At 50.9% G+C, this 27604-nt stretch overlaps 1 protein-coding gene across 27 annotated transcripts in view; it reads left to right on the top strand.

The window, feature by feature from the left end:
• Nucleotides 1-27604, top strand: part of EPS15L1 (epidermal growth factor receptor pathway substrate 15 like 1) — a 101144-nt gene that overhangs the window by 32463 nt on the left and 41077 nt on the right. For all 27 annotated transcript variants that reach the window (XR_010942380.1, XR_010942378.1, XR_010942379.1 and 24 more), the window contains 9 exons: nucleotides 1333-1458; nucleotides 4962-5021; nucleotides 8896-9129; nucleotides 13222-13379; nucleotides 15774-15930; nucleotides 16176-16261; nucleotides 19261-19333; nucleotides 25269-25430; nucleotides 25973-26170. Coding sequence is in view for 21 of the 27 variants with exons in the window: in XM_067733083.1 (XP_067589184.1) it covers nucleotides 1333-1458; nucleotides 4962-5021; nucleotides 8896-9129; nucleotides 13222-13379; nucleotides 15774-15930; nucleotides 16176-16261; nucleotides 19261-19333; nucleotides 25269-25430; nucleotides 25973-26170 (1254 nt within the window). In the remaining 6 variants the exon portion in view is untranslated. The remainder of the gene's footprint in view (nucleotides 1-1332; nucleotides 1459-4961; nucleotides 5022-8895; nucleotides 9130-13221; nucleotides 13380-15773; nucleotides 15931-16175; nucleotides 16262-19260; nucleotides 19334-25268; nucleotides 25431-25972; nucleotides 26171-27604) is intronic.

Genomic DNA, 27604 nt, shown 5'->3' with positions numbered 1-27604 from the left:
ATCTTTAATTTTTGCCATTTTAATCATGATGCCTTGGTGTGGACCTCTTTGGATTCATCTTATTTGGAACTTTCTGTGCTTCCTGGACCTGGATATCTGTTTTCTTCCCCAGGTTATGGAAATTTTCAGCTATTTCTTGAAATAAGCTCACTGTCCCTTTCTCTCTCTCTTCTCCTTCTGGGACCCTTATGATGTGAATGTTAGTATGCTTGAAGTTGTCCTAGAGGTCCATCTTAACCATTTTTAAGTGTATAGTTCAGTAGTGTTAGACACATTCACGTTGTTGTGTAACCATCACCACTGTCCATCTCTAGAACGTTTTCATCTTGCAGAATAAAACTCTGTCCCCATTAAACACTAACTTTCCATTCCCCCTCCCCCAACCCATGGCACCCACCATGCTACTTTCTGTTTATTAACCTGAGTACTTTAGGAACCTCATGTAAGTGGAGTCATAGAACATTTATGTTTTTGTAACTGACTTATTTCATTCTGCCTAATGTTTTTATGGTTCATCCATATTGTAGTGTGCATCAGTGTTTTATTCCTTTTAATGGCTGAATAATGTTCCATTGTATGGATGGACCATTTTGTTTATCCATTGTTCCATTGATGGACACTTGTCGAGAGTATTTTCCTAGGGCTCCCAGTGGCCCCAGCTTGTGGTCAGAGTGGTGAGAGGTTTGCCATATCCTCACTTCCCCTTGCCACAGGCTTTATTTCCATAGGAGGGCAGACTGGAGGCCCCTGCCCAGACCCTCCTCACTGACAGCTCCCTTTACATGCTGCCCGCATTTTGTATTTCAGAATGGTAGAGGCTGCTATTCTGCATTGCAAACCCTGCCCAGCCCTTCACTCTGTTCCTGAGGAGCTTTATTATTTATTTATTTTTTATTGTCAGACACAGAGGACTTCTTATGCTTAAAGTTGATTTTGATAATTAGTTGCTTACATCTTTGGTTTATTTTTATATTTGGTTCTTTAGTTGTTTAAGTTCTATGGATTGATATCCAGATTTCGTTCTTCGTTCTTTCATCTTTCTCATCCTAGTGAGCTAGGAGGTAGGTAGGAATGACCTTGGTCTCCCAGGCATCCCCTGTGGCAGAGAGTGAAGCCCAGCTCCTCTCTCCCCTGTTGATCTTGGCCACCACATCCATAGTCACCAGAGGGCTGTATCCTTCTGGCTAGAGTTCACTCTGGAAGTGCAGTAGGACAGTCGTGTACTCTTAGGTGAGCCCAGCGCTGTGTCCTTGCCCATTTTCAATCAGCTTCAGGCCAGGGCTCATTTTGGACTCTCACACTTTTTCACTCAGGCTGTTTCTTTCCAACTAGGTAGAAGAAAAGGCAAAATTTGATGGAATTTTTGAAAGCCTCTTACCCATCAGTGGTTTGCTTTCTGGAGACAAAGTCAAGCCAGTCCTCATGAACTCAAAGCTGCCTCTTGATGTCCTGGGTAGGGTAAGTGGTTCTCTCACACCGGGCACTGCTGCTGAATCCAGTCAGCCCCATGCTCACCCACCACGGACACTTCGAGGCCTTGCTGCACAGCCATGCAGTGTTGGGTTTCATAAGAGCCAACATGGGTGGAGCAATTGCTGCAGTTGGGCTGGCTTGGGGCCTCACAGGGTACAGCTCACAGAGGCTCCCCAGCACACATGGGGAGCAGCCTGAGAAATGCACTCACTACCCAGGGCTCGGGGCAGGCAGAGCTGGGACTCAAACCCAGACTGTGATTTCCCCCTCTGCATTGTGCTTCTAGGGGAAGAGTATGGGCATATATGTCTGTATTTCTTTTCTATTTTTAATTTTTGTTTTTTCCTGCCTAGGAACCTAAGGTAAAGGTACTTTCAATTCTGCTGCAAGTTTAGATAAAATTTTATGCATTCCCCCCATTTTTATTAAAAAAAAAGCCTCAGTTTTGTTCCTATTAAATACAAGTTTTTTAGATACAGGTTTCTAAACCAGACTGTTTTCCTTCTAATGGGTTTGCGTTATGGCCCCTCATGTTTGCTCTGTGCACAAAGCCCAGTTCTGCATGGCTATCTCTGTGCTGAGTTTCCCGCTCTGGGTTGAGAGGGGATGGATGTTGTCATCTCTCTGGATGGAATTGCTGGTGTGGCAGGTGCAGACCTAGAGCAGGAGGGTGGAGCATGGTCCCTGCTGCCCCAGGCCACGCCTGTGGGTCTGGCTCATGACATTTGGTAGAACCATGGGGAAGGGTGCAAATTCCTACCCACTTGGATTCACCTAATAATTTTCCTGTTTGAATATCACTTTTGCAGATACTGGCCCATTTGATAGGATCCAGATAGGACTTTGTTTTGAAATGAGGCCACTAAGAAAGGAGATCTCACAGATCCCTTTGTCTTCTTTTTGGCTGTGGTGTGGTGTAGACGGAGGCCTGTGATGGGGACCCACGCTGATCACCAGTGGTCTTTATGAGGCAGGATGGGGTGATCTGCTCCTGCACAGTGTGACAGTTCTTCAAAATACCTGAAAGTTGGGTGTAATAATGTTGTAGAGCCAAATCCTGAACAAGACAAAGAGATCAACAGAGGTGGAGTGTGCTTTATTAGAAAGGGAGCTACGGCTAGGAAGGGTGAGTTCTGCAGATCTTCTACCTTGGCTCCAGGTCTTGTCCACAGGGGTCACTTCTCATCTACTCCTCTCTAGGTCTCTCCCTCCCTCCAAGCATCAACCCACACGTGCACGCGTTCATGCACGCATGCGTCGGTATGCATGCATCCATGTCCATGCACCCATCCATCCATGCATGCATCCACATTCACGCACCCATCCATGCATGCGTGCATTCACACCCATGCATGCATCCGTGTCCATGCACCCATCCATCTGTGGTTGTATCAATGCACTCAGGCATCCATCCTTGCATCTGTGCACCCACTCATTCACCTGTGCATCCCTGTACCCACGCATTATGCATCCATTTAGTCATTCAGAAGCATTTTTCGGAGTCTGCTCTGGGCCAGCTTTGTACTGAGCACTGGGAAAATGGGGATGAAATTAAATACAGTCCAGGAGATCAAATAAGTAAGTAATAGTTAAGATCTTGGTATTTATTGAGGGCTTAGTATGTGCTAGATCCTATTCTAGCGCTTTGCAGGAATGAAGTCACCAGGTACTTGCAACTACTTTGTTATGAATGGTGTCACTTCCATTTTCCATGTGAGGAAATGGGGGTCCTTCAGAGTGGCTGGTTAGTCGCTCAGGGTTGCATGGAGAAGGGAATGAGGTCCTGGTGGTCCCCAGAGCCTGCACTCTTCCCTGGTGCTTCCCTCCCCTGCCCAACCATTGCCTCCCTGATAATCACAGTTCTGCTTGCTGGGGACAATGGTAGAGGGGGAGGTTCCTGAAAGCCTCCCCCAGAGGAGGGAGAGCAGAGGGGTACAGGGCAGGCAGGGAAGCAGAGGGGTACAGGGCAGGCAGGGAAGGCTGCCTAGAGTAGGTGCCCCTGGGTTGTAGCCTTTAGAGGGAAGGAACAGGTTGCAGATGACGGGTTGAGAAGGCCAGGCACAAAACAGCATGAGCAGAGGCAGCCTGGCACGCTGAGTACTGCTGATATTCTCACCAGGCGGTTCTACCCCCGGGGGATGTAGAGCAGTACCTGGAGACATTTTTGCTTGTCCCACCTGGGTTGGGTGTTACTGATATCAGGTAGGTTGAGGTCATGGTTGCTTCTCAGTATCCTATAATGCACAGGATGTCCCACCACAGAGATGATCTGGCCCCGAATATCAGTGGTGCTGTGGCAGGGGAGGACTGTGGAGTCAGGAAGGCCTGTATGTGCCGTATTTTGGGGAACATTACTCTTCTGAGATTCTGCTTCTTAAATTGAGACCAAAGACGTAAAACACTCAGCCGAGTGCCCGACACCTTTAAAAGGGCATCCATATGCTTGAGGGGACTGCGAACCATTTGAAGTCCCTAGAGATCAAGGTGGAGTCCCAGGAGACTGGGCTGGGGTTGAGGGACCAGCTAAGGGCACAGTGGTCTCCATGTGCACAGGGACTGGATGCCGTCAGCAGGGTGAGGTGGGGTGAGAGTGCATTCTAGAGCAGGTCCTGTGGTTACCCTGGGTACAGGACTAGAGGCAGGGAGGCCAGCTGGAAGCTCTGGCCTCTGTGGAGTGTTGGAGAGAGGCCCAAGCCAAGGACACAGCAGCAGGGGGTGAAGAGGAGGGTCCACATGTGAGAAACATCCCTGGGCTGAAGATCCTAGTGATTGATTGGGGGCGCGGGTACCAGCATATGTAGCATCACAGATGGACCCTGGGCTTCTGCCTGGCTCTGGGCACTGGTGCCATGTGCAGCACTGTCCAAGTCAGACAGGCTTCTGGTCCTGGCGAGCTGACTTGGGTCAGGAAGCTAGTGCCTTGGTTGTACTTTAGAAAACCCAGCACACAGCCTTTGATCCATGCCTGCCTTGTCTTTCAGGATGCTAGGTCGGCCTGGCATATTTTGTGGGATCTTTCTCACCATCCACTGATAAGGGAGAGGAGACAAGATCCCACAGGCCTACTCAAATGCATTCCCGTGGCCCTGCCGTGAATGGGGGCAGGGGCTAGATGTGTGTGTGTCTGTGTGTGTGTGTGTCAGTCAGTGGGGGCGGGAAGGCGGGCTTGTGTTCAGAGCAACACCTGCACCAAAACCAAAGAATCTAAAAATCAGGGTGGACGTGATTACAATCATGATCATTTGTTAGAGAAAATGAATGTTAATATGGTGGAAAGGATCTTGGAATTGACAGTATTTCATTGGATGATGGTTTTTCAGAGAACCTACAGACTGGTTCTTAAATGCATTTTGATTGCCTTGTCTTAACCCTGGTGTGCAGTCAGAATCTGAGTTCTGGTGGGCATGCGTGCTGCCACACAGGCCCTTCCTCCCAGCAGTCCCTTGGTACCGCCCCCCGCTAAGCCTTGCTGCTCTCTTCCCTTGCAGGTCTGGGACCTCAGTGACATCGACAAGGACGGGCACCTGGACAGAGATGAGTTTGCTGTGGTAGGCCCCTGCTGTGACTCTCTTTTCCCACTCTGCTGATGAAGCAAATGTGCAGCTCATGTGGGGGTTTCTTGTTTAATTTTTTTAATGTCTATTTTGACATAATTTGGGTGTAATTTGACAGAGAATTCTTTCGAATCTTCACTCAGATTCCCCAGTGTTGCTGTTTTACTACACTGTTTTATCCTTCTCCCTCTCTCCCTCTCCTCTCCCCTTCCTTCTCTCCTTCTCTCTCATTTGCATATGAATGTATACATGGATATGTATACACAATTAATTTTCCCTTTGAACCATTTTGAAGTAAGTTTCAGACATGGGCCTTTTCATCCTGAAATACTTCAGTGTCTGTATCCCCAAACCAGAGAATTCTCTTGCATAACTGCTGTCCAGTTCAAAATCAGGAAATTGACATTGTCTAATTTATTACAGTATCTATTATGATAGGTTATATCATATATGTTATATATTAGTATATCTATTATTGTATTAATCTATTATCTAATCTAAGGATATTATTCACATTTTGCCATTTGTTCCCAAAATGTCCTTTATAGTGAAAGAGACTACAGCCTCGTGTTCTTTTTTTTTTTTTTTTTTTTTTTTTGCGGTACATGGGCCTCTCACTGTTGTGGCCTCTCCCATTGTGGAGCACAGGCTCAGCGGCCATGGCTCACGGGCCCAGCCGCTCCACGGCATGTGGGATCTTCCCGGACCGGGGCACGAACCCGTGTCCCCTGCATCGGCAGGCGGACTCCCAACCACTGCGCCACCAGGGAAGCCCCAGCCTCGTGTTCTTATAATCTAGATCAGCTCCTGCGTCTGTCTTTGTGTCTCATGGCCATGTGGGCATTTTTAAGGCCAGTGGTGTGTAGTGTGTCCTTCGGTGTGGGGTTGTCTGCTGTTTCCTGATGATGATCCAGGCCATGCACTTTTGTGTGGCAGGTCCCCACCGAGGTGATGCTTGTTCTCCCCAGGGCACATGACATCGATAGGACATGTGATGTCTTATTCCATGTCTTACTACCTTGATGTCAACCTTGACCCGACCTTGATCAAGTTTGGGGTGGAGGCTTCAGGATTCTCTCTTTTCCTTTGTGCTCAATCTTTCATGAGAGACACGTGGAGACTGAATACCCTGTTACCCCTACAACTCTCACCCGCTAGTTCTTGCATCCTCCCAGGAGTCTCACCTGAATCAGTCAGGTTTCTGGTAGTTGCCAGATGATGATTTTCTAATTCTGTCATTCCTTGCACATCTTCTAGCTGGCCTTCTACTGTAAGGAACTTGTTCATATCAGGGTGGACTTATGGATGTGTCCTCTGTTCTCTGTTCCATGGTTTATAATCCTTTACTGGCATGATTTATTTTGCCCAGTGGGAGTTCCTCCCAGCTGACTCCTTTGTCATTTGGTCACATCATATCATTCTTGAGCACTTGCTTACTTTTGGCACGATAGGATTTTCCTTGCTCTTTCCTTGCTCTTTTTTCTTGCTCTCTCAGCTCCATCATCAGCCATTTTTCCAGGGACCCCCAGTTCCTTATAGTGGAGAATGGTATTAGAAACCAGGATCTGGGCACTGGGGTGCTCAGTGCCCCTGCGATGCCACTGCTTCCAGGCCTTCTCAGCAGACAGAGCTGGGAAGTAGGCATATGTGTAGACATGCCCACCAGGTGCCCTAGCAGCCTGCCATCTACTTCCACGTCTGCTTCTGTTCATGCCAGAGCCCTGACACTCCCACCCTCTTCTCCTTTTAGCAGCAGTGCTAGATCTATGTGAGGATTGGGGCTCTTGTGTCCTATGGGCTGCCTTCCCATTCAGCTGCCCTCCCTCCACACCCCCGTAGCTCACCATTCACCTCTCCCAGCTGCCTGCTGCACTGACTTTGCCTGGCTCTCACCTCCCCACCCTGGGGCCATGTCATTCTGTCCCTCTTTTTCTTTCTCCCTTCCCCTCTCCTTACTCACATCTTTGACCTTTCTCTCCCGTTCATGAGATTTATTCACTCATCTCATTCCGTTAAATCTCAAAGTAGAATAAAGTAGCCCCTTGCAGATAAGGACAATGCTCTAATAAACAGTAATTAAGTTCAAGCAGAAAAAAAAAAAGCTGGGAATTCCTAAGTCATAGAAAACGATGAACTATATCCATATCCCTAAGGTACATCTTCTGTTTTAGGAATTTTAAATGTCTTTAAAATGTGATTTTACAACATACAAATGAATGAAAGCTTGTCATTATCTTACTATACTATGGTGTAAAGCCTTTGAGATTTTAAACTTCTAGGTTAAATTTAAACCATTTGCCAAGGAAATTATCAATTTCTCTTACAATTCCACTCATAATCCCTTACACCCCATAGTACTCAGTTGTGTTTTTTTCCCCCACACATCGACTGTGTTTTGCCTTTTTTACTTTGAGCATGTTCCATGTTTCTCCATCATCCTGTTCTTTTCACTAGCTGTCCATTATTATTTTTTTTATTGTGGTAAAATACACATAACAAAATTTACCGCATAACAAAATTTACCATCATAACCATTTTTATTTAGTTTTTAAAATATTTATTTATTTATTTGGCTGTGCCTGGTCTTAGTTGCGGCACGTGGGATCTTCATTGCCGCGTGTGGGATCTTCGTTGTGTCATGTGGGATCCTTTTAGTTGCGGCATGTGGGATCTAATTCCCTGACCAGGGATTGAACCCCGGCCCCCTGCATTGGGAGCATGGAGTCTTAACCACTGGACCACCGGGGAAGTCCCATCATAACCATTTTTAAGTGTACGGTTCAGTGGTATTAACACATTCACATGGTTGTGCAACCATCACCACCATCCATCCCCAGAACTCTTTTCACCTTGCAAAACTAAACCTCTGTCCCCATGAAACACTAACTCCCCATCCCCCCTCCCCCAAGCCCCTCATTATTTGTTTTTATATTTCTTTTGATGGCATTTGACTTCAGGTGTTAGTTAGTATCATTGAACTGCCTTTGGGGTGGTCTCCAGGAAGGGGTGATTGGCCTGGAGTGAACCCAGGAACACGCCTCTCTCCTCATAACCTCATGAGCCCTGAATTTCTACTTTTGTTTTTATCATTTCTCATCATTTCAGCCAAGATTTATATTCTTTTATAAGTGGGTCTTAGAGTTGTGTCATTTTGTGTTTCTTTTCATCACTAGCTGAGTTTGGCATTTAGTACAGTTTTTAAGTGACTGTAAATTTTTACCTGTGTTAATGATCTGTTGGTAGCAACTTAAAGACTAGTTTGAAGTGGGGGGGGTTGTCATTTTGGTTTTGTTTGTTACTTTTTAAAATAGACTTTTCAATCCTTGTTTTAGACAAAGTTTATTTTCCCCTGCCTACCTCGAGCAGGAGAGCCACCTGTCCATCCTCAGCACACACGCCCTTTTGGGTAGTTTTGTGTCTCCTGAATATCTTGAGGTACATGCAGCTCTCACGGTGTGCCTTTTTTTCCCCTTCCAGTTTTCTTGAGATGTAATTGACAGACAGCACTATATAGGTTTAAGGTGTACTATCATGGTGAGTCTGTAGACTTCCACGTTCCGTTACTTTGAAAGTCGTCAGACCTGGAGACAGTGGCCTTGCTGTGTGGCGAAGGGACATGTGTGGAGTCTGGCATGATTGTATTCCTTTTGTACTCATTTCAGTCTCTCGTGATTAAACATATGTCTTAGAAAATTATGCATTGGCAGTGTAGCTCATCAGAAAGGTTTATTTTTACTGTGTTCCATTTGGAAGCAACCTCAAAAAGAGCAGTCTTCATCACATCACTGCAGCCCCTGAAAGAGCTGCCCTCTGCCCACCCTGGCCCTGGGCCTTGCCACCTGAACGCCGTTCTCTTTTGTGCTCACAGGCCATGCACTTGGTGTACCGAGCCCTCGAGAAGGAGCCTGTGCCCTCTGCCCTGCCCCCATCCCTCATCCCACCGTCCAAGAGGAAGAAGACGGTGTTCCCGGGAGCTGTGCCTGTCCTGCCTGCCAGCCCCCCGCCGAAAGACAGCCTCCGCTCCACGCCTTCCCACGGCAGCGTCAGCAGCCTGAACAGCACTGGAAGCCTGTCTCCCAAGCACAGTATCAAGCAAACACAGGTACGGTGCCCTCTGCATGCGTGGCCACGTCTCCGAGCAGCTGTTTGCACTGCTGTGTAGAGTGCCAGCAAGATGTTTCTCAGCAGCACGTAGTTCGTGACCCAAGAAGGGTAAAGTCTGTGATTAAATTAAATCTTTACAATAGGTGTCGTAGTCCTCTCTGGCTGCTGTGACAGTGCTGTAGACTGGGTGGCTTCTAAACAGCTGATATTTATTTCTCACAGTTCTGGAAGCTGGAAGTCCAAGATCGAGGTGCCGACAGATTCGGTGTTTGGTGGGGCAATTCCTGGTTCACAGGTGGCCGTCCTCTTGCTGGGTCCTCACATGGCGGAAGGGCCATGGAAGCTCTCTGGGGTCCCTTTTTTAAGGGCACTAATCCCATTCGTGAGGGCTCTGTCCTCACGACCTAATCACCTCCCAAAGGCCCCACTTCCTAATGCCATCACAATGGGGCTTAGGACTTCCAGCGTATGAATTGGGGGGGGGGGGACACAAACATTCAGACCATAGCAACAGGGATTCAGAATTAAGTTTCTCATTCACTTACACATAAATACCGCCTTTCCCCAGCACTACTCACCCCTCTGCCTCTCCTGCCTCGGGCAGACCCTCTGCTGGGAGGGCGTGTCCCCAGATTGCATACTGAGGCACCTGGCGTCGTGAGCCTCTGCTCACGGGGCACCTCATCTGGGGAGCCTGGTGTGACCACACCCTGGACCAGCCACCCTCTACCTGCTCTCTTCTAGATTTCCCACAGCTGGCCTGTTACGCGGTTAATTATGTATCATCTGTCCAGTTCCCCCCCAAACCCCCGCCATTAGCTTCATGAGAGCAGAGTTCGTTCTTGGTTATAATCTCAGCATCTAGAAGAATCTCTGGTACTCTGATGCTCATTAAAAATATGTTGAGTAATCAGGTAATTAAGGGAGGTATCCATCTCGTGTTAGGAAGACAGGAGGGGGCTCCAGCTCTCCATGTGACAGTATCTTATATGTCAAAAAAGACGTTTCTTGTTCTTGCAAAGGCAGCATCATAATGGGCTCTTTGTAAAAGGGCACCTTGGAGATTGTCTAAAAGGTGCAAGGACATGAGTTACATGTGGAATCATGCTTTACTTTCTACCTCATTTGTGGTTTCAAAGCCAAAGCAATGAGTTGTGACAAGAAGGCCAGCCAGCACCCCATGCAAGTTTGGAATATGATAAAAATGAAAACAAGAAAGGCATAATGAGACAGTGATTTCTCTTGATAGTGACATAATTTTAAAGTTAAATATTCGACTTGCAAGGCTCATTTTCAAGGAGCTTATCACATCCTAGAGTAAAAAAAAGAGATCAGAGAGGGTCGATGAGGCTTGGTCATAGGGGCTAACACAACTCCCCTCACCACTCTGGCCAGTTGGAGAGGCGTGGCCTCTGGTTGGTGAGTTGTATGCGGCTCTCTGTGAAGGACCCCAGCCTCAGATGGCCCAGCCTGGGCACCTTTGCCAGCTCACCAGCCGTGCCCGGCACTTCCTGGGGGTGCTGCAGTGACTGTGCGATGGGCCCCTGCCCTCTGTGGGGAGACAGACGATAAGCAAATTGGTAAACTAAGGAAGGTCCACCAGTCATGAGAAAGCAGAGCAGGTCCTGGCCTGGAAGTGTCGGGGTGAGGAGGGGGGCGTGCTCCCGTGGGTGGGGCCAGCTGGCAGGCTACCGCTGCCGCGGTGACATCTGAGCTAACACCTGAATGATAAGCCATCTGAGGACTAGTGCATGGCAAGGCTCTCAAGTGGAAACGCTCCGTGTGTCCTTGAAACCGGAAAAAAGCTGAGGCAGGGTTAGCCAGGGGATGGTGAGATGGAGTCGGAGAAGCGGGGCTGAGGCCAGCTACTTAGACCTACATGAGCTGCTGTGTTTCAAGACCCAACACCTTGAGTCTGCAGAATTCTTGCCGAAAGCTCTTAAGTACCGTAGGTTAGGCTAGATGGGGTATGTTTTACTGACAAGGAAGCAGGCAGGGCTGAAGTTGTTGTTGGGTGCAGGCCAGCCAGCCTCATAATACCACCCCCTGGTGATCTGGCAGCTCTCCCCAGATCCCAGGAGCATGCTGCTGACCCCCCTGACTAGACCAGTTGTACTAGTGGCCGCTCTTGGGGGTCACAGGTGGGGGTGTCTTTGTCCCCGTGGAAGAGGGGCAGCTGGTGGAATTGCAGACATGAGAACGGGCATTTCTGTGGACCCACAAGTTCCATGCTTTCCCCTCCCCCACTTTCCTCATCCCCAGGGCAACAACACCCTACCTGGGGCCCCCAGAGGGCCGCCCAGTCCAGCTCTCGTGGCCATATGTGAGGGGAAGCCCCTTCCAGCCACCAGGGTCTGTTGCCATTGACTGGAGGCCTACAGCTGCTAAGCTGACCTTAAACCCAGCCCTTTCCAGGAGACCCAGCTCCAAGGGGGAGGTTGTTCAGTGTTGGATTTTTAGCTAAGTAGGCATCGGATTCTTGCTGCTGACATACCCTGAGACCCCCAGAAATGAGGCAGCAAGTTCATTGTGTTTGCGCAACGAATGTCTGGATCCTCATCATCCCAGAGGCGTGATCTGTTGGGGCCCATGGGACCCAGAAACCAATCCCGCCTCAGCTCAGCTTGTCTGACCATTGCTCCTTCTTCTGTGGGCATCTCAGTGTCAGCGTATGAGCTCGTTCCAGGCTCTTGACTTAAAGACAGCAAGCCTCTTCATTAAAGCTCCTTTATGTGCATCTTTACGTCTCCTCTGAACTGTTCAATGACAGACCTGAGGTGGCTTAGAAAATTCCTGTAATGCAGCAGGTAAAACGCTATCTCAGTTCTCGCTGCCTGAGCCTTTGCAATTTGAATCTGGTCCATAAATTCTGATGATTTTTTTTTTTTTTTGATAAATCCTTGCTGTCCTAAATCATTCTACTCCCTACCCCAAACCCTGGGTAATGTGTTGTCCCTTTCTTCCCAAAATTACTTTCTGGATCCCTGGTGCTCACATCAGGATCCCACTGATTTAGATGATAAGAGAGACCTGGTCAGAAAAGCAGATGAAAGGAAACATCTCTACAAAAAGGGGCAGAGATGCTGTGAAACGTGCTGTGATGGGAGCCCCAAAGGTCAGAGGTGACACACCCAGAATAAGCAATTGAAGAGGCCTGCCACCAAGTGCCCGAGGGGCCTGGATGCCTCTGAGTTGGAGGTGCTCTGGCCCTGGCGGACCCTGGCATTTGCTTTTCTTAAGTAGAACTGGAGCAGGTGGTGTAAGAGGTCACAGGTGCACGAGGTGGCCGAGCCCCAATGCACTGAAATCAAAGCAGCTCGCTGGGCTCTCAGCTTCGTCTGCCATAGCAGGGTCCTCGTGGATGTGGAGCGCTCACAGGTGGTGGGCGTGCTCCTCAGAGGCCCGGGCTCCCCCACCAGCACCACAGGGCCCTGAGTGCCCGCCTGTCATGCAGGTGCAGTTTTCACATCAGCCTCACTCAGTGCCTGTCAGTGCCTTGTGTGTACTGACACCTCACAGGGGGTCTGCTGTGTCGCAGGGAGTGGGGTCAGGGTCAAAGAAGGATGGAGTACAGAATCCTGGAACTGTGGGCGTTGAGAATGCCCCTGCCGCTGCAAAGGTCTGCAGGTGGAGGACAGAAGGCCAGGAACGCTGGCATCGGTGCTGGGCCGGTTCTCGGGAGACAGTCCTTCCAAAATGAGTGGTCAGGAGGGTCCTCTCTGGTACACTTGAAGTCCCCTCCTGGAAGGGGATCACTTTCCATCGTGGAAAGCTTTCCTTCGTGTCCCAGGCAGCGGGGATGGAAGGGCTATTGGTAGAAGGACCTGCTGCGTCTTTACATCCCTCTCAGTACAAAGATTTCAGGGCACTGTGATGGGGTGGAAAGAGGTACAGACTGGCCACTGGGTAAGACTGACCGAGTCAGCATTAACCTCTCTGAGCCTCAGTTTCCGCTGTTAAGAACAGGGATCCTGTCTGCCCTCTTGGCTCGTGGAGGGTTTTCTGCTAAAATGAGCATGAAAGCACTTCAATAGTGTATATTTGCAGGTGATAAAAAGCTTGAGGATTAACTTCTGAAAAACCTTTTCAGCCAACAGTAAACTGGGTGGTGCCAGTGGCGGACAAGATGCGATTTGACGAGATATTTCTGAAGACTGACCTAGACCTGGACGGCTATGTGAGCGGCCAGGAGGTGAAGGAGATCTTCATGCACTCGGGCCTCACCCAGAACCTTCTAGCACACATATGGTAAGAGCAGATAGGTGGACGTCTCTTCCTAAGTACAGGGGGTCTCGCTGTGTGAAAGTAACGGCTGTGGGTGGCTCACACGTTGAGTGAGACTTGTGCTGTGTGAAGGGCCGGAGCGGGTGAGCAGGACAGGAGGGAGCGGTAGTCAGGGCTGAGTGTAAAGACCTCTACCCTGTATTCCGTGCATGTCAGTTCACCCTCCTCCAGCAGGAAGGTCTCCTGTTTTGTCCCTCCAGAGAGCTCTGGGGCAAGTTCTTGCTAGTGGTTTTGCAGCCTTCAACCCAGCCAGTGAGGGTGCAGATGCTCGGCCCCACCCCCTTCTGGTGGAAGGGTGCAGTAAGGGCCCCAGAGGCTCCGGCAGGGCCACCCTGGGCATCAGGGCTGTGGCCATCTCTCCTAGAGGCCCTTCCCCGTGAAGGTCAGTGACACGGCTGGTGGGAGAGGGTGAGACTGGTCTGTACCTCAGGGCTGGTCGAGGAGCCGTCTTCACCCCGACTTTCCTCCAGGGCCGGCGGAGCGATCTTCATGGCACTGGGATGGCTCCTTTTGTAACTAGCCAGTGGTGAAAGTCGCTTCCTAGCTTTCTCAGTGGAGAAAGCCCTCCCACTTTAGAGGGCTTCACTTGGGAGTTGTAAGAAGAGAATTTCCATGTAATTCTGGAGGGGTGAACCCCTCCAAATAGAGCTGTGAAATTCACTGTGACTTGGGGAAATAACCATCCTTAACAGTAATTCAGAGATAGGCACGTTACAAGGTGAGGCCCTACTGGAGAAAACGGGCTGTCCCTTCTGAAGAAGCACACGACACCTAGTCAGTTAGCAAAAGACTGTGGGAAGCCTGGCCCCTTGTGACGAGTCAGGGGCAGTCTCTATCAGGCCCTTCAGATCCAGTGCCCCCTTTATCACGCTGAAATGCACGTGCATGGAATTCAAATTATACCCTGATCATAACATAGAGTAATTTATAACATGTATCTCAACCTGTAAGTGACATGACAATACGTAAATGACACAACGAAATCACAAATACGCTTGGATTAAAAAGAAAACACGCAGAAGGCATTGCATACAGGGAGAAAAAGGCAAGGACGAAAGAGTGAGCTCTAGAGTAACCACTGGGACAGTGAAAGGACAGGCTGGGTTTGTTTGCAGGTGGCCAGGTGTGGGAGCACATCCAAAGTGGAGATAACAAGCCACGAAGGATTGAAGGGACGAAACGAGGACGTAGGTGTGTCCCCCGCAGTGCCCGGCACCGTGCCACTCAGCATGGTGTCAGAATAAGCACAGTCATGCTGCCCTGGGTGGACGTGGACAGAGTACCCCTGCACGTGGGCCTGGGGGCCCCCGCTCCTTCAGAGACCGGGGAGCAGGGACGGGCCAGAGAGATGGGACCGCAGCCCGAGAGCTGCCGTGGGCTGGGTGTGAAGCAGGACTGGCCCTTGCCAGCAGAATCAGGAAAAATAGTTGCAGTTCGAAATTATCACACCCCGCCCTTGAACTGTGACAAGAACAAAGACATTTTAAAATCAGGCTTGAACAGAGACATTTACAGGGGTCTCCACCAGCCCTGTTCGCTCACAGCGTTTGGGCCTGAGTCTGTTACACGTTCCCGGCTCTTCTTTGCTCTGCATCAGGGCATGGTTTCACTACTCTCTCAGTAACTACGTGCAGTGGGGAGGAGACTGCGTGTTGAGTGGACAGAGTGAAGGGATGACATTTTTCACAGATGTGGAGGCCTTGTCCTGGCTGCGTGAGGCTTCCCTTCCCGTACGGCCAGCTCTCGGTGACCAGGGGTGTGGCAGAGCTTCCACACTGCCTTGCCCATGTGCCAGGACACCAGAAGGCCACAAGGGCGGGGTCACCTTAGCAGCGAGGGACTGACCCCTGTGTAGCCATGCCTGGCTTTCCAGGCCCCGTCCCCTCATGATGACAACCCCAGGTGCTGCTTGTCATCCCCATTGAAGGCCAGCGGCTCAGGCCATTCTGATAACCCAAGGCTGCAGGAACCAGCTGAGGATCTGAGTGTGTGCACTCGGCTCCAGCTTCCATTTGCACAGGAATGTGAATCGCATCCACTGCCTGCACACCATCAGAAGCCAGCTGCATGTCTCCTGGCTGCTAACAGGGCTTCCCAAGGGACCGGCTCCTCGGCCCGTGGTGGGGGTGGGCTTGGCGGTTCTCCAGTTGGGAGAAGAGCCCCCTCCTGCCCTGACGCTCTGGTGGGGGGGCTGGGACTGCTCCCCAGGAAGGGGATGTTCAGTAGAAAAGGAGCTGCAGCTGTGGCCCATTGTTTTTATCGTTTTTGTTGTCCATTTTTTAGAAGTGTGGGTTCCACGTACTTGGAACCAATTCTGGTGTTTGTGATGTGTAATTAGCATCCCCACATTTCTCCCAGGGCTCTGGCCGATACGAGGCAAACGGGGAAGTTAAGCAAAGACCAATTCGCGTTAGCTATGTATTTCATTCAGCAGAAGGTCAGTAAAGGCATCGACCCCCCTCAAGTCCTCTCGCCGGACATGGTCCCACCTTCAGAGAGAGGCACTCCCATCCCGGTGAGTAGCCGCTGGCCCATCCCTATCGTGTTTGCGCCACTTCCCTCAGCCCGCCACCAGGTGGCGCTGGCAGCCTGCCCAGCCTTCACTAGGGCCACTCGGGGTGTGTCTGGGCTGCCCAGATGGTTCCCAGGCTGGGGGCTGGAGACAGATGATTTTATCCCTTATTCTAAGACCTACTAGCCCGTGCTGTGCGGTGAGGTCAGCTAGCCAATTTGTAATTCTTTGTCTGAATTTGGTTGCAGGACAGTTCAAGTTCTCTTGGATCGGGGGAGTTTACCGGTGTGAAGGAACTTGATGATATCAGTCAAGAGATCGCCCAGTTACAAAGGTATGTTAAAGCGTCTCCTTCCCTTCAGATTCCAACCAAATCTACGTCCCAGGTTGTTATCGGAAGTAGCAGAGGCTTGTGAACCATGTGGCGAGTTGACCGTCATGAGTTTGTTCAGCAAAAATGAAGGGACACAGATTCTCCTGAGTTCCTGAATTGACTTAATGAGCTCAAGTACTGACATCCTCAGTGGGAGCCGGTGTGGGCTGTGGGGTCTCAGACACATTGTTGCTAGGTGGCCTGCAGGGCACCCACCCCCACCCCCCACCCACCCCCGCCACAGGAAGGCCTTGTAATTTCTGAACACATAAAGTGACTGAGTCTCAGGTAGTGACACTGCTGCTTAGGAGCAACAGGTCAACTCTGAGTCTCAGGCCTTGTGTCCAGGTTTCTGTCTTCACTCCCAGCGCCCACTGCCCTGGTTTCCCCACCTGTAAACAAGGGCTTTGGATGGGGTGTCTGTACTCTCAGAGTCTGGCATAAAAGAATACATCTACTTCCTGTATGCCCCTGTGATCTTCTGCAGAACACCATCCTCTTACCAATTAATTCTGGGGGAGGGTTGGGGGGGGGGCGTGCAACGAGCAGAAGGGCCAAAGGCACCCAGCCCTCCACGGGAGACAGACTGTTTCTTGACCGAAAATGAAAACATTACTTTGCCAGAGCGAGCTGGATCCCACTCACAGCTGGATGCCCCTTGGGTGGTGTAGTTTGTGTCCTTAGTGGAGCAGAGCCCTGAGAAGCAAAGGCAGGTCAGATGTCATGTGAGACTGGTTAGGTGGCTGGCTGGCTGGCCACAAAGCCTCAGGCTTGGCCACCTGCTGAAGCCAGACCCTCTGCTTCATGCTCAGCCCAGAGGATGGCTCCCATCTGTCATCTGCTCCCTGGGGCTGTATTTCCAAACCAGAAATCAGCACGTGGAGCCTGACAAGGCTGAGAGGGTCCGTGAGGATGGAGGGCCAGTGTCTCAGAGCCTGGGCAGGCCTGTTACTCAGGACTGCAGGTAGAGGAGGGAGGGGACCCTGTAATGCAAGGGTTGGGGTCTTGGAAGGGACAGTGGTGTCCCAGTCAGGCCAGGGCTGCCTCTTCACAGCTGTGCAGCCTCTGGCAGCCTGGAGCGTTTCCCTGTGAAGGCAAGAGGCAAGCGTGTGCAGAGCAAGAGTGTGCAGGAAGCCAGGCCTGGGTGGCTTTGAGAGTGACCTTCAGGCCTGTTGCTTGGCAGTGTGGTGAAACACGCCTGTCCCCTTGACGTGACTCAGTCGTAATGGGTTGGATGTAAAGAGCACGTTGTATCGTTAGTTAGTTCTTAGACTTGTGGAAACGAACATGCAGATACTCGCGGTTCCATGTCTGGCCCAATGTCCCAGAGGGGGCCTTACTGTCGAGCAAGGGCTGGGTTCCCAGCAGGGGAGGCAGGGTATGTTGGCCACATGAGGTTTCTGATGCCGAGGCAGCCCCCTCAGGCTGCTGTAACAAACTCTCACAGACTGTGGGGCTTGAACAACAGGCCCATACTTACCCCCATCGTGGAGGCTGGAAGTCGAGATAGAGGTGCAGACAGATCCAGTGTCTGATGGGGCCCATCTCCTGGTTCATCGACAGCGTCTTCTCGCCATGTTCTCAGAGGGTGGAGGGGCAAGGAGGTCTCGGGTCTCTCGTAAGGGCGTTAATCCCATTCCTGCAGGCTCCACCCTCATGAGCTAAGCATCTCCCAAAGGCCCCACCTCCAAAAACCATCACATTGGGGGGTTAGGGTTTCAACATATGAATTTGTGGGGGGCACAAACAGTCAGTCTCTAAGGAGGAGAGCAAGGCTGGTTGCTGCCCCGGGGGAGCTGTTTGCAGCTGAGGAGGCAGGCAGGGCCCCACCAAGCCCTGGTGCGCACAGCGGCCAGCCACAGCCTCCTGTGAGGGAGTAGCTGGGGGCAGCTGCCGGGCCCAGAGACCCTCACTGCCGCATCTTGCTGCCAGCCCTCTGGACTCCTCACCCAACTTTGCATCACTCCAAACACCTCACCATGGCTCCTCCAGCCGAGCTATGCCTTCTTGTTCCCATCGCCTAGAATGTTTTTCCATCATATATTCCCTTCATAGGCCATGTCCTCAGAGTCCTTCCCTGGTCATCGTATGCAGGACATTGCACACCCCCTTTCCTTATCCCATTGGATTTCCCTTCGTGGTACTTAGGTTGTGTGCCTTTGTGTGTTGATTTGTTGCCTGTCTCTCTCACTGGCCTGTGAGCTCCGTGAAGGTAGGGCCTCACTCCGTGTGTCCTCGTGTCTTCAGTGCTCAGTCTTCTGAGCAGTTATTGCTCACCATTCATGAGCGAGTGTACGTAGGATTTAGAGAATGTATTCATTTTCTGTTGCTGTGTATGGAATGGCTTAAAACAGGATTTAGAGAATGTATTCATTTTCTGTTGCTGTGTATGGAATGGCTTAAAACAGCACAAATGGCTTAAAACAGCTCTGTAGACCAGGAGTCTAGATGGGCTTAACTGGGCTTCTTGCTCAGGGCCTCACAAGGTCGAATTCAAGGTGTTGTCCAGGTAGGTGGGGATCTGAATCGAGTTGCTCAAAGTTGGGAGTCTGGGGTCTGCTTTCCGTGCTGTGTGGCCAGGGGCTCATTCTGCTCTGAGAGGCTGCCCGGTGCCTGCTCTCTCGTGACCCCTCCATCTTCAAAGTCAGCAGGGGCACATCCAGCCCTTCTCACCCTGGACATTGCTTTGACATTCTCTGCTTTAAAAGGCTTGTGCGGCCATGTTGGGGGCAAAGCCTCATGGCATCCACAGGTTCGACCCACACTTGTAGGGGAGGAGGTCAGGTAGGGCAGATGGTCACTGGGGGCGTTCCTATACTTCTGCCCCCCACTGAGTGGGGCGAGCCCGGGTGGGTTTCTGTGGGATGGATGGGATTGGGTCTTGAGAAGTTGGGATACTGGGGGAACGGTCAACTCATTCACTCTATCTGTGCTTTCCTGAACTATTTTTAAACACACAGAGAGAAATACTCACTGGAACAAGACATTAGAGAAAAGGAAGAGGCAATCAGACAGAAAACCAATGAAGTACAGGTAAGCACTTGGCTGGTTTTCGAGGAATCAACCTTGTGTCACACGCAGTGCAGGGAGTTCCCAGCAGTGATGGTGGAGCAGGGCAAAGGGGGGGCACCGATGCACTCATTGGAAACTTGAGCTTTTGGGGGCTTCCAAGTGATTTTTTTTTTAGTTTCTTATACCATAAGTAGTGGATTTTTTAAAAATTGAGATGTACAATTCATATAACATAAAATCTGCTGTTCTAAAGTATACAGTTCAGTGGTGTTTAGCATGCTCAGTGTGTTGCTTAACGACCACCTCTGTCTAGTTCCAGAACATCTCCATCACCCCAAAAGGGGACCCCATCCTCATTAGCCGTCTCTCCCCATTCCCGCTCCCAGCCCCTGACAGCCACGAATCCACTTTCTGTCTCTATGGGTTTGTCCGTTCCGGACATTTCATATAAAGGGAATCATACAACATTCGGCTTTTTGTGTCTGGTTTCTTTCACTCAGCCTGAAGGACAGTCCTGCTTGGAGAGTCTCCTTGTGGGTGGTGGTGACAGCGACACTGGGGGTCTGACTGCTGGGGCTCAAACCTGGCTCTCCTTAGCAGCTGTGTGACCTTGGGCAAGTTACTTAACATCTCTAGGCCTCGTGTGACGTTGGTAGTGAGTGGTCTGCTCTCCCGGGCGGTGGGCTGGAGCATGGGGTCTGGCATGTGCTCAGCACTCACTCGTCGTCTGGGCAGAGGGAGGCTGTGCCAGAAGCGAAATGGTCAGTGCGTGGGAGCTGCACCCTTGAAGAGACATCGGTTCCGAGATGTCTCAGGTCTGAATGAATAGAGACGGCTCTGCCGTCGTGAGGAGACTCGAGTTGTCTGTGGGGCTCTGAGAGCGTGGCTGAGCTGTGCCGCTGGGCCTGACAGTCTCTGCTTGGGGCTTCGAGTGCTCTGAGCTCAGAGCCAGGGAAGGAGGAGCGAGGCTGAGCAGTCAGCGCTGCAGCCCCCACGGCTCGGCCAGGGGACTGTGGGTGGGTGGCTCAGCCTCCCGGCCTCCGTCTTCCCACCTGGCAGTGAGGATCAGCGCCAAGAGCAGCATCTGGCCGCCGTGTGCACCGCCTGAGTGGCTGGTTCTTTCTGGGCCACCTCCTAGGGCAGCGACCTGAGCCAGGCCAGGGGAAGCAGCACCTGACTCAGTCAGGCTCATGGGGTGCTGGGCGGCCCTCTTTCCCCCTCCCCTGAGCCTGTCCGCAAAGGGGCTCTAGGATTCCATGAGATACCCAGTGGACAGATGGCATGCAGTGCCTGCCCGCCGGCTGCGGGAAATGTCCTCTGTTGTAGCTGCCGTCTGCAGGTGGGGTAGGGTGGATGCTTTGGGACTCTCATTGGTTCACGCTGTGCAGTGTCCAGGCTCTTCTTTCCTGGCTTCTCACTCTGTACACGTTGGCATCAGGGGTTGGGCCTTACATGGTCCCCTGGAATGTTTTGGATTAGAAGGCAGGGAACAGCCTGCCTCTATCATTGTGTTTTGGTTTTGTTTGGTTTTTTTTTCTCAAATGAGTTGCATCATTTATATGACCACAGGTGAAGTGACTCTATTTTTCTGGGTGTTTGTATGTTCATCCTATCATTTTATTCTCACCTCAGCCCTCTGATTTCCACCCATGTCCTAGAACTGACCCCTCAGACACAGTTCCCTGTCACCCGTATCACCTCACCCCCATCCTTTCAGCTGTTTGGTGTGGTGGTGCTGGCCTCATCTTCCCTTTCACCTTGGCCCTGGCCCGGCTGACCACGTGGGTCCCTGGGCAGTTCTCCCTCCCGTTGTGTCCGGGTCGCTCTGCACGAGCTCTGGTTTGCATTCCCAAAGCTGGGGATCTGGGTGCTGTGATGGCCTTTGGCTCCAGGGAAACCAGTCACCGGGTCTCTGGCACCTGCTCCTGGGCAATTCTAAGAAAGCCGTTGGGTCGCTGTGATGCCTGGAGGTGCTTTCCCCTCTGATCTGTGGCAGGCTCAGCAAGGCCACCCGAAACCCTCGCTACTGGGCTCTGACAGTGCACTCCTGCAGCCTTTGAGATGCTGGGGTCCGTGTGGGCCCCGATGGCCCCTCAGAGCTGGAGGGGGCCCAGCTCCAGCCAGGCCAGCCCCTGTCCCACAGGAGCATCACGTGTACTCCAACGAGGACAGGCCCCTGCTGTCGTGTGATGGCAGCTCCTTGGTCAGGGACAGAACACTATATATATTTTAAAGTTCCTCTGTGAAAACCAGGTTTGATTTTGGTTCCTGCTGCCTTTTCCCAGATGGGTTTGGCCAGGACATCATGTGCCATGCCTGCCAGCACAGGCTGCAGGTCAGGGCCCAGCGTCGAGTAGCAGGCCTTGGTCCTCAGGTTAGTTTATGTTTGGTTTTAAGCAGTGGAGCTTCAGCTTCAGCCCCCTCAGGCCTCCCCTTCCCCCTCCTGCCCTGGGGATCTCTCCATTTCCATGGCTACTGTCTTAGTGAGAACCTGCAGCATCTTTGCCTGGTTTACTGTTGCATTTTGTTTTTGTAACAACAGCTTCACTGAGATGTAATTCACATACTATACAATTCATCCATTTAAAGCGTATAATTCAGTCGTTTTTAGCATATGCACAGAGTTGTACAGCCATCGCCACAGTCAATTGCAGAACATTTTCATCACTCCAAAACGAAACCCCCTACCCATTAGCGATCCCCAGTCCTTCCCCAGCCCTTGGCAACCACTAATCTACATTCTTTTCTCTGGATTTTTCTGTTTGGGACATTTCATATCAATGGGATCACATACTATGTGGCCTTTTGAGTCTGGCCTCTTTTCACTCAGTGTAGTTTTCAGGGTTCATTCATGTTGTTGCATGTGTCAGTGCTTCATTCCTTTTTATGACTGAATAACGCTTCAGTGTATGGCTGTTTTACTCATTGCTTCGTTAGTTGATGGTTGTTTGTGTTTTTCTACTTTTTAGCTATAGCAAGTAATGCCACTGTGAATATTAATGTGCAAGTTTTTGTGTGGATATATGATTTCACTTCTCTTAGGTGTGCGTGTATATATATACATTTAAGAGTGAAGTTGTGGGTCACATGGTAACTGTATGTTTAACCCTTTGAGGAATTGCCAGACAGTTTTCCAAAGTGGCTGTACCATTTTTCATTCTCACTTTCTCCACATCCTCACCAACACTTGATATTTTCCATTTTTTATTATAGCCTTCCTAGTGGGTGTGGAGGGGTATCTCATTGATGCTGTCCCTAATGTTGATGAGCATCTTTTCACGTACTTATTGGCCATTTGGGTATTTTCTCTGGAGGAAAGCTAATTCAGACCCTTTGCCCATTTTTAAATTGGGTTATTTGTCTTTTTATAGTTGAGTTGTAAGAGTTCTTTATATTTTCTAGATAAATTCCCTTATCAGATAAATGATTTGCAAATATTATGTCCCCATCTTTGGGTTGTCTTTTCACTTTCTTGATGGTTGTACCCGGGCCCTCGGCAATGAAAGTGAGGAGTCCTAACCACTGGACTACCAGGGAATTCCCTGAAGCACAAAGGTTTAAAATTTTCCAGTTATTTATTCCGTTTTTTTGCTTTTGCTTTTGGTATCATATCCAAGAACCCATTGCCAAATCCAAGGTCACAAAGATTTACCACACATTTTCTTCTAAGAGTTTTATAGCTTTAGCTGTTACATTTAGGTCTTTGATCCATTTTGAGTGAATTTTTACGTAATGTGTGAAGTAGGGGTCCAACTTCATTGTTTTGCATGTGGAGGGCCCGTTGTCCCAGAACCATTTCTTGAAGAGACTAATCTTGCCCCCACTGAATGGTCTTGGCACCGTTTTCAAAAATCCATTGGTCGTAGACATGTGGATTTATTTCTGAACTCTCAGTTCTATCCCATTGATTTCTGCCTTTCCTTATGCCAGTATCACACTGTCTTGATTACTGTTGCTTTGCAGTAAGTTTTGAAATCGGCAAGTGTGAGTCCTCCAGCCTTGTATTTTTCAAGCTTGTTTTGGCTCTCCTGATGAGATCGGGCCCGTTCCGCGTGGTGTGGCCGTAGACTGTTTTGGCTATTCTGGGTCCCTTTCGTTTCCTTATAAATTTTGGAATCTGCTTGTCAGAAGCTGGCTTGCGTTCCAGTGGGGATTGCTCTGAGTCTGTAGGTTGTCTGGGTTTTTTCTGTCTTCTCTTTGCTCAGACACCTCCCCCACTTTGACCCCAGCGCTCTTCCTAACCAGAAGCTGGCAGGTCATCTTCCCGTGGGCTTTTCCGTGGCTACGGTAGGCCTGACCCTCCTTCCTCCTTCGTCTCCCCCTTCCCCATCACTTGTCCTTCCCTCAGATGTGGCAAACCCACATTCCCTACTCTGCCATTAGCTTCCTATCAGACATTCATTGTTAGCTCTCCCAAACTTGTTGGACTTGAGGTCTGTTCTTAAAGGTTGGGGACAAGGAGACTGGGGAGCAGAGAACCTAGCCCCCCAAAATAGCTCAGAGGTGTGTTTTGGCTGTTGAGAGAGGAGAGAGAGAGCCGTGATTTTTTTGTCCTCAAAGCAGGGAGAGGGAGACCCTGCACCTCCTTCGAGTTTTCTTCTGAAATGACGTCAGCCACCAGCAGCCCCGGCCAGCCCTGGGGATTGGCCTCACCACTCCTGTCCTCCCTGACTGCCCAACAGTCCCCTCAAGTCCGCCCCTTCCTTTGATACGCATGGCCACAACCTCACCCAGGCTGCCATCACCTCTCCCTCGGCCCCAGCTTGAGTCCCCTCCCCACTGTCAGCCCCACAGGCCATGCTCTCCCCTCCCATCCCATCCCTGCTTTAGTTATCTGTCTTACAGGTAGGTAAGACATCCCATAAGACATTCGCCTGGTTGAAAATGGACGCCTCCTGCCCTCCCCTGTACCCGCAGAGGTGTAGTCCATCAGCTTCCATGAGGCCTTCCAGGAAGGTCATGTGTGTGTGTGTCAGGAGAGACGTCTGTGCGTATTCCCCCCTTCCTGATTGCACAAATGCCACAGTGCCTCACATGTGTGCTCTGCTGCATGCCTCGTTCATTTCACATTATAACTCTGTTACAAGGTGGAGTGTCCCTCAGGGTGGGCTGTGCTACAAGTCCAGCCAACTCCGCCTGTGGAAGTTTGCATTGTTGACAGATCTTGCCATCACAAACATTGCACGTTTTCACTTGCGGCATCCCCCTCTAGGATCCTTTCCCTAGAGGTCTAACAGTCGAGTCTGAAGACACCCGCACTGGTCGTCTCGTTAGATACGGCCCACGTGGAGGAGCTTTAGCAGCTGAGAATCATCATGTCCTGCTCCCATTTTAGATGTCTGCAGGGGCTTCCTGCTGCAGAAGCCAGTGCCGTCTTTGGCATGGCCTTTGGGGCACGGACTCTGGTGCCCTCGGCCCGCTTTCCTTTGATCCAGCTGGAGCACGGCACCCCTTTCTCTTTGGGGTCCTCTGCGGCCCCGTCCACTCTTCACATTCCTGGCTCTTTTCCTGGCTACCACCTGCTCGTCCTTTGGGTTCGTCGAAGTGGTGCTTCCTTGAGCTCTTGTCCACCTGTGCAGCATCAGTATGGTCTCCCCATGCCCCCGTGACTCTGACTGACAGTCTGACCCATGCTATCCCATGTTCGTCTCAGTTCGTGTCTGGGTGATGCCCTTCCCGCCCCAATGATGACCACATGTCACTGGAGAGCTCTTCTTGCCAGGAGCCCAGCCCCACTCCTGGTGCCTGGCCTCTCTTAGGCCATCAGTAAGTATTTGCTGAGGGACTTAGTGAGAGATTCAGCTGGGGCCACCACACTGAGATGTGTGTGGTATTCCCTGTGGAGTGTGCGGTTTTGTAGGACATCTTGGGGGCTCCAGCCCAGGCTGAGACAGTGTTAGCTTGGACGTGCCCCATGTGAACAAGTCTCGAGTAAATTCATGCCACCCTCCCCTAGGAATTGCAAAATGATTTAGACCGGGAAACAAGCAGTTTGCAAGAGCTGGAAGCTCAGAAACAGGACGCCCAAGACCGCCTGGACGAAATGGATCAGCAAAAGGCCAAGCTCCGAGACATGCTGAGTGACGTCAGGCAGAAGTGCCAGGATGAGACCCAGATGGTAAGTCATCATCCCCCCCTCTCCCCGCTGAGCCCAGCAGGGGAAGGAGGCTTCTTACAGACTTCCCTGAGCTCACCATGACCGTCTCAGCTCAAGGTTGAGATGTCTACTGGTTTAATAGAGTAGTTGAACGTATCATGTGGAAAAGTGTCCAAGCATTTGTGGCCTGACCTCAGTCTCATCCACCATGTTACATGTATAAGCATGAACCCGTGTGTGCACACCACCCTGACCCATGCCCCACAGCACGGTGTGGGCACGTGTCTCCCCTCCCCTGGTGTCTTAGCTGCTTGTTACAAACCAGGGAGGCTGCAGCTTCAGCAGACTGTAAAACCCTTACATCCTGGTCTGAGGCCTCTTGTGGGGACATTCAGCCCCAGGGGACAGACAGATTGCCTATGCTTGTCCCGGGTGTGGAGAGGGGTCCATGTAAAGGAAGCCAGGCGTCGGGCTTTCAGGCTGGTGTCCTCTTCCCTGGGTCAGCTTGTTTCAAGAACATGAGCCAGAATTCTTCCTCGAAGTCGTGTTTCATCTCTTTTCAGATTTCCTCACTGAAGACTCAGATCCAGTCCCAGGAATCCGACCTCAAGTCCCAGGAAGACGACCTGAACCGGGCCAAATCTGAGCTGAACCGACTGCAGCAGGAGGAGACGCAGCTGGAGCAGAGCATTCAGGCTGGGAAAGTTCAACTGGAAACCATCATCAAGTCCCTGAAATCCACGCAAGACGAAATCAACCAGGTATCTCCGAGGGGGTGGGGCGAGGCCTGCCACCACTGGCTGTGGCCGGGGGCTTCTGGGATCTCCTGCCAAGCAGGGTGGCTGCCACGAGCAAAGCAGTCACAGAGGGGTGTGCGACCAGCGGTCCCAGGTGTCTGTGCCGCAGTAGTTGTTTTCTTTGCTCTCACCCACCTCCCTTTCTTCTTGGAAGCCTTCATTCAGCCTGAAGGTGAAGTGCTGAGAACCCCCCAGCGTGCGTTCCACCATCGTGTTGACTTTGGCCTGGTGGTGTCTGCTTTGCCTCACTGGCCTTCCACTTCCCCGCCTGAGTGCACATCATTTTTGTGGAGCGGGTGGGGTCTGGGTGAGGACATTAAGTTAACTCATTTGGAGAGAGCCTTGGGTTCAGGGCATGCTCTCCCCAACCTTGGTCCTTGTACAAGCAAGAGGGACAGAGTCCAAGAGACCTTCCAGCACCCATCTGTCCCCATGTATTGATAGTTCGAAGACCAGCACACCGAGGAGGCCCCATCCTCTCAGGAGCATCGCCCCACATGGGCCCCTGTCCAAGTACCCCTCCCTGTCCCGCTCTGGGGTGAAGGCCTTGAGGCCTGTGGCCGCTGCCCACCAGCAGAGGGAGAGCTCTTTTCCTGCTCCCCTGTATGTAACGGCTAAAGGCCTCCTTGCTCGCCCTCGAGTGTCCCACCTGCAGAGTGAGGGTGATGTTTGTTAGACCTTGGCAGTATCTAAATGCGTGTTCGTGCTTCCTTCCTTTTGACTGACTTGATCTCTTTGCTCTTTTTGCCAGTTTACTGGCAAAAGTTGATCACAAACTCAAATCTCAGGGCTTTAATGCCATATATTGTGCTTTTTTGTTAATTAATACCTGTAGGGTTATCTTATGTCTTTTCCCTCCCAGCCTTTGGAGTTTATAAAACATAGGTAGGAGCCAAGACATAAATGTATGTTAGTGATAATGATAACGATATTAAAAATGATAGCTGCTGCTTATTAAGGCCCACCCTGCCGGACACCGCAAGAGGGGTTTTACCCGTCATTTCCAGGGCTCCATCTTGGAGAAGAGGAAACAGAGAGGTTAGATCACCAGTGCATATGAGACAGTTAAGATAAAGCTGGGGTCTGTCTGACGTCACAGATTGCCTTCCTTCCCCTGGCCTCACGTGCCTCCTCCAGGAACAAGGAGGAGCAAATGGGGTAATAAAATCCCACGAAGGAAAGTGACCGCTGAATATCACTTTGAATAGATTGTACATCTGGATTTTGTCCCATTCCACTTCCTTCTGAGTCACCAAATGTCTGAACACTTGCCTTTCTCAGGGACCGCCTGGGGCAGCAGAAGGGTCTCGTCTTGGTTTACAAGTGGTCTCGCGTCTCATAAACATGGCAACAGGGATTGTCTACTCCGTAGATGGGTAATTCAGTTACCATTGTGAA

This window comes from Pseudorca crassidens, chromosome 3, assembly GCF_039906515.1.
Source record: "Pseudorca crassidens isolate mPseCra1 chromosome 3, mPseCra1.hap1, whole genome shotgun sequence".
Classification (NCBI taxonomy): domain Eukaryota; kingdom Metazoa; phylum Chordata; class Mammalia; order Artiodactyla; family Delphinidae; genus Pseudorca; species Pseudorca crassidens.
Note: the sequence above shows the minus strand (reverse complement) of the source record. Positions and strands in the feature narration are given on the sequence as shown.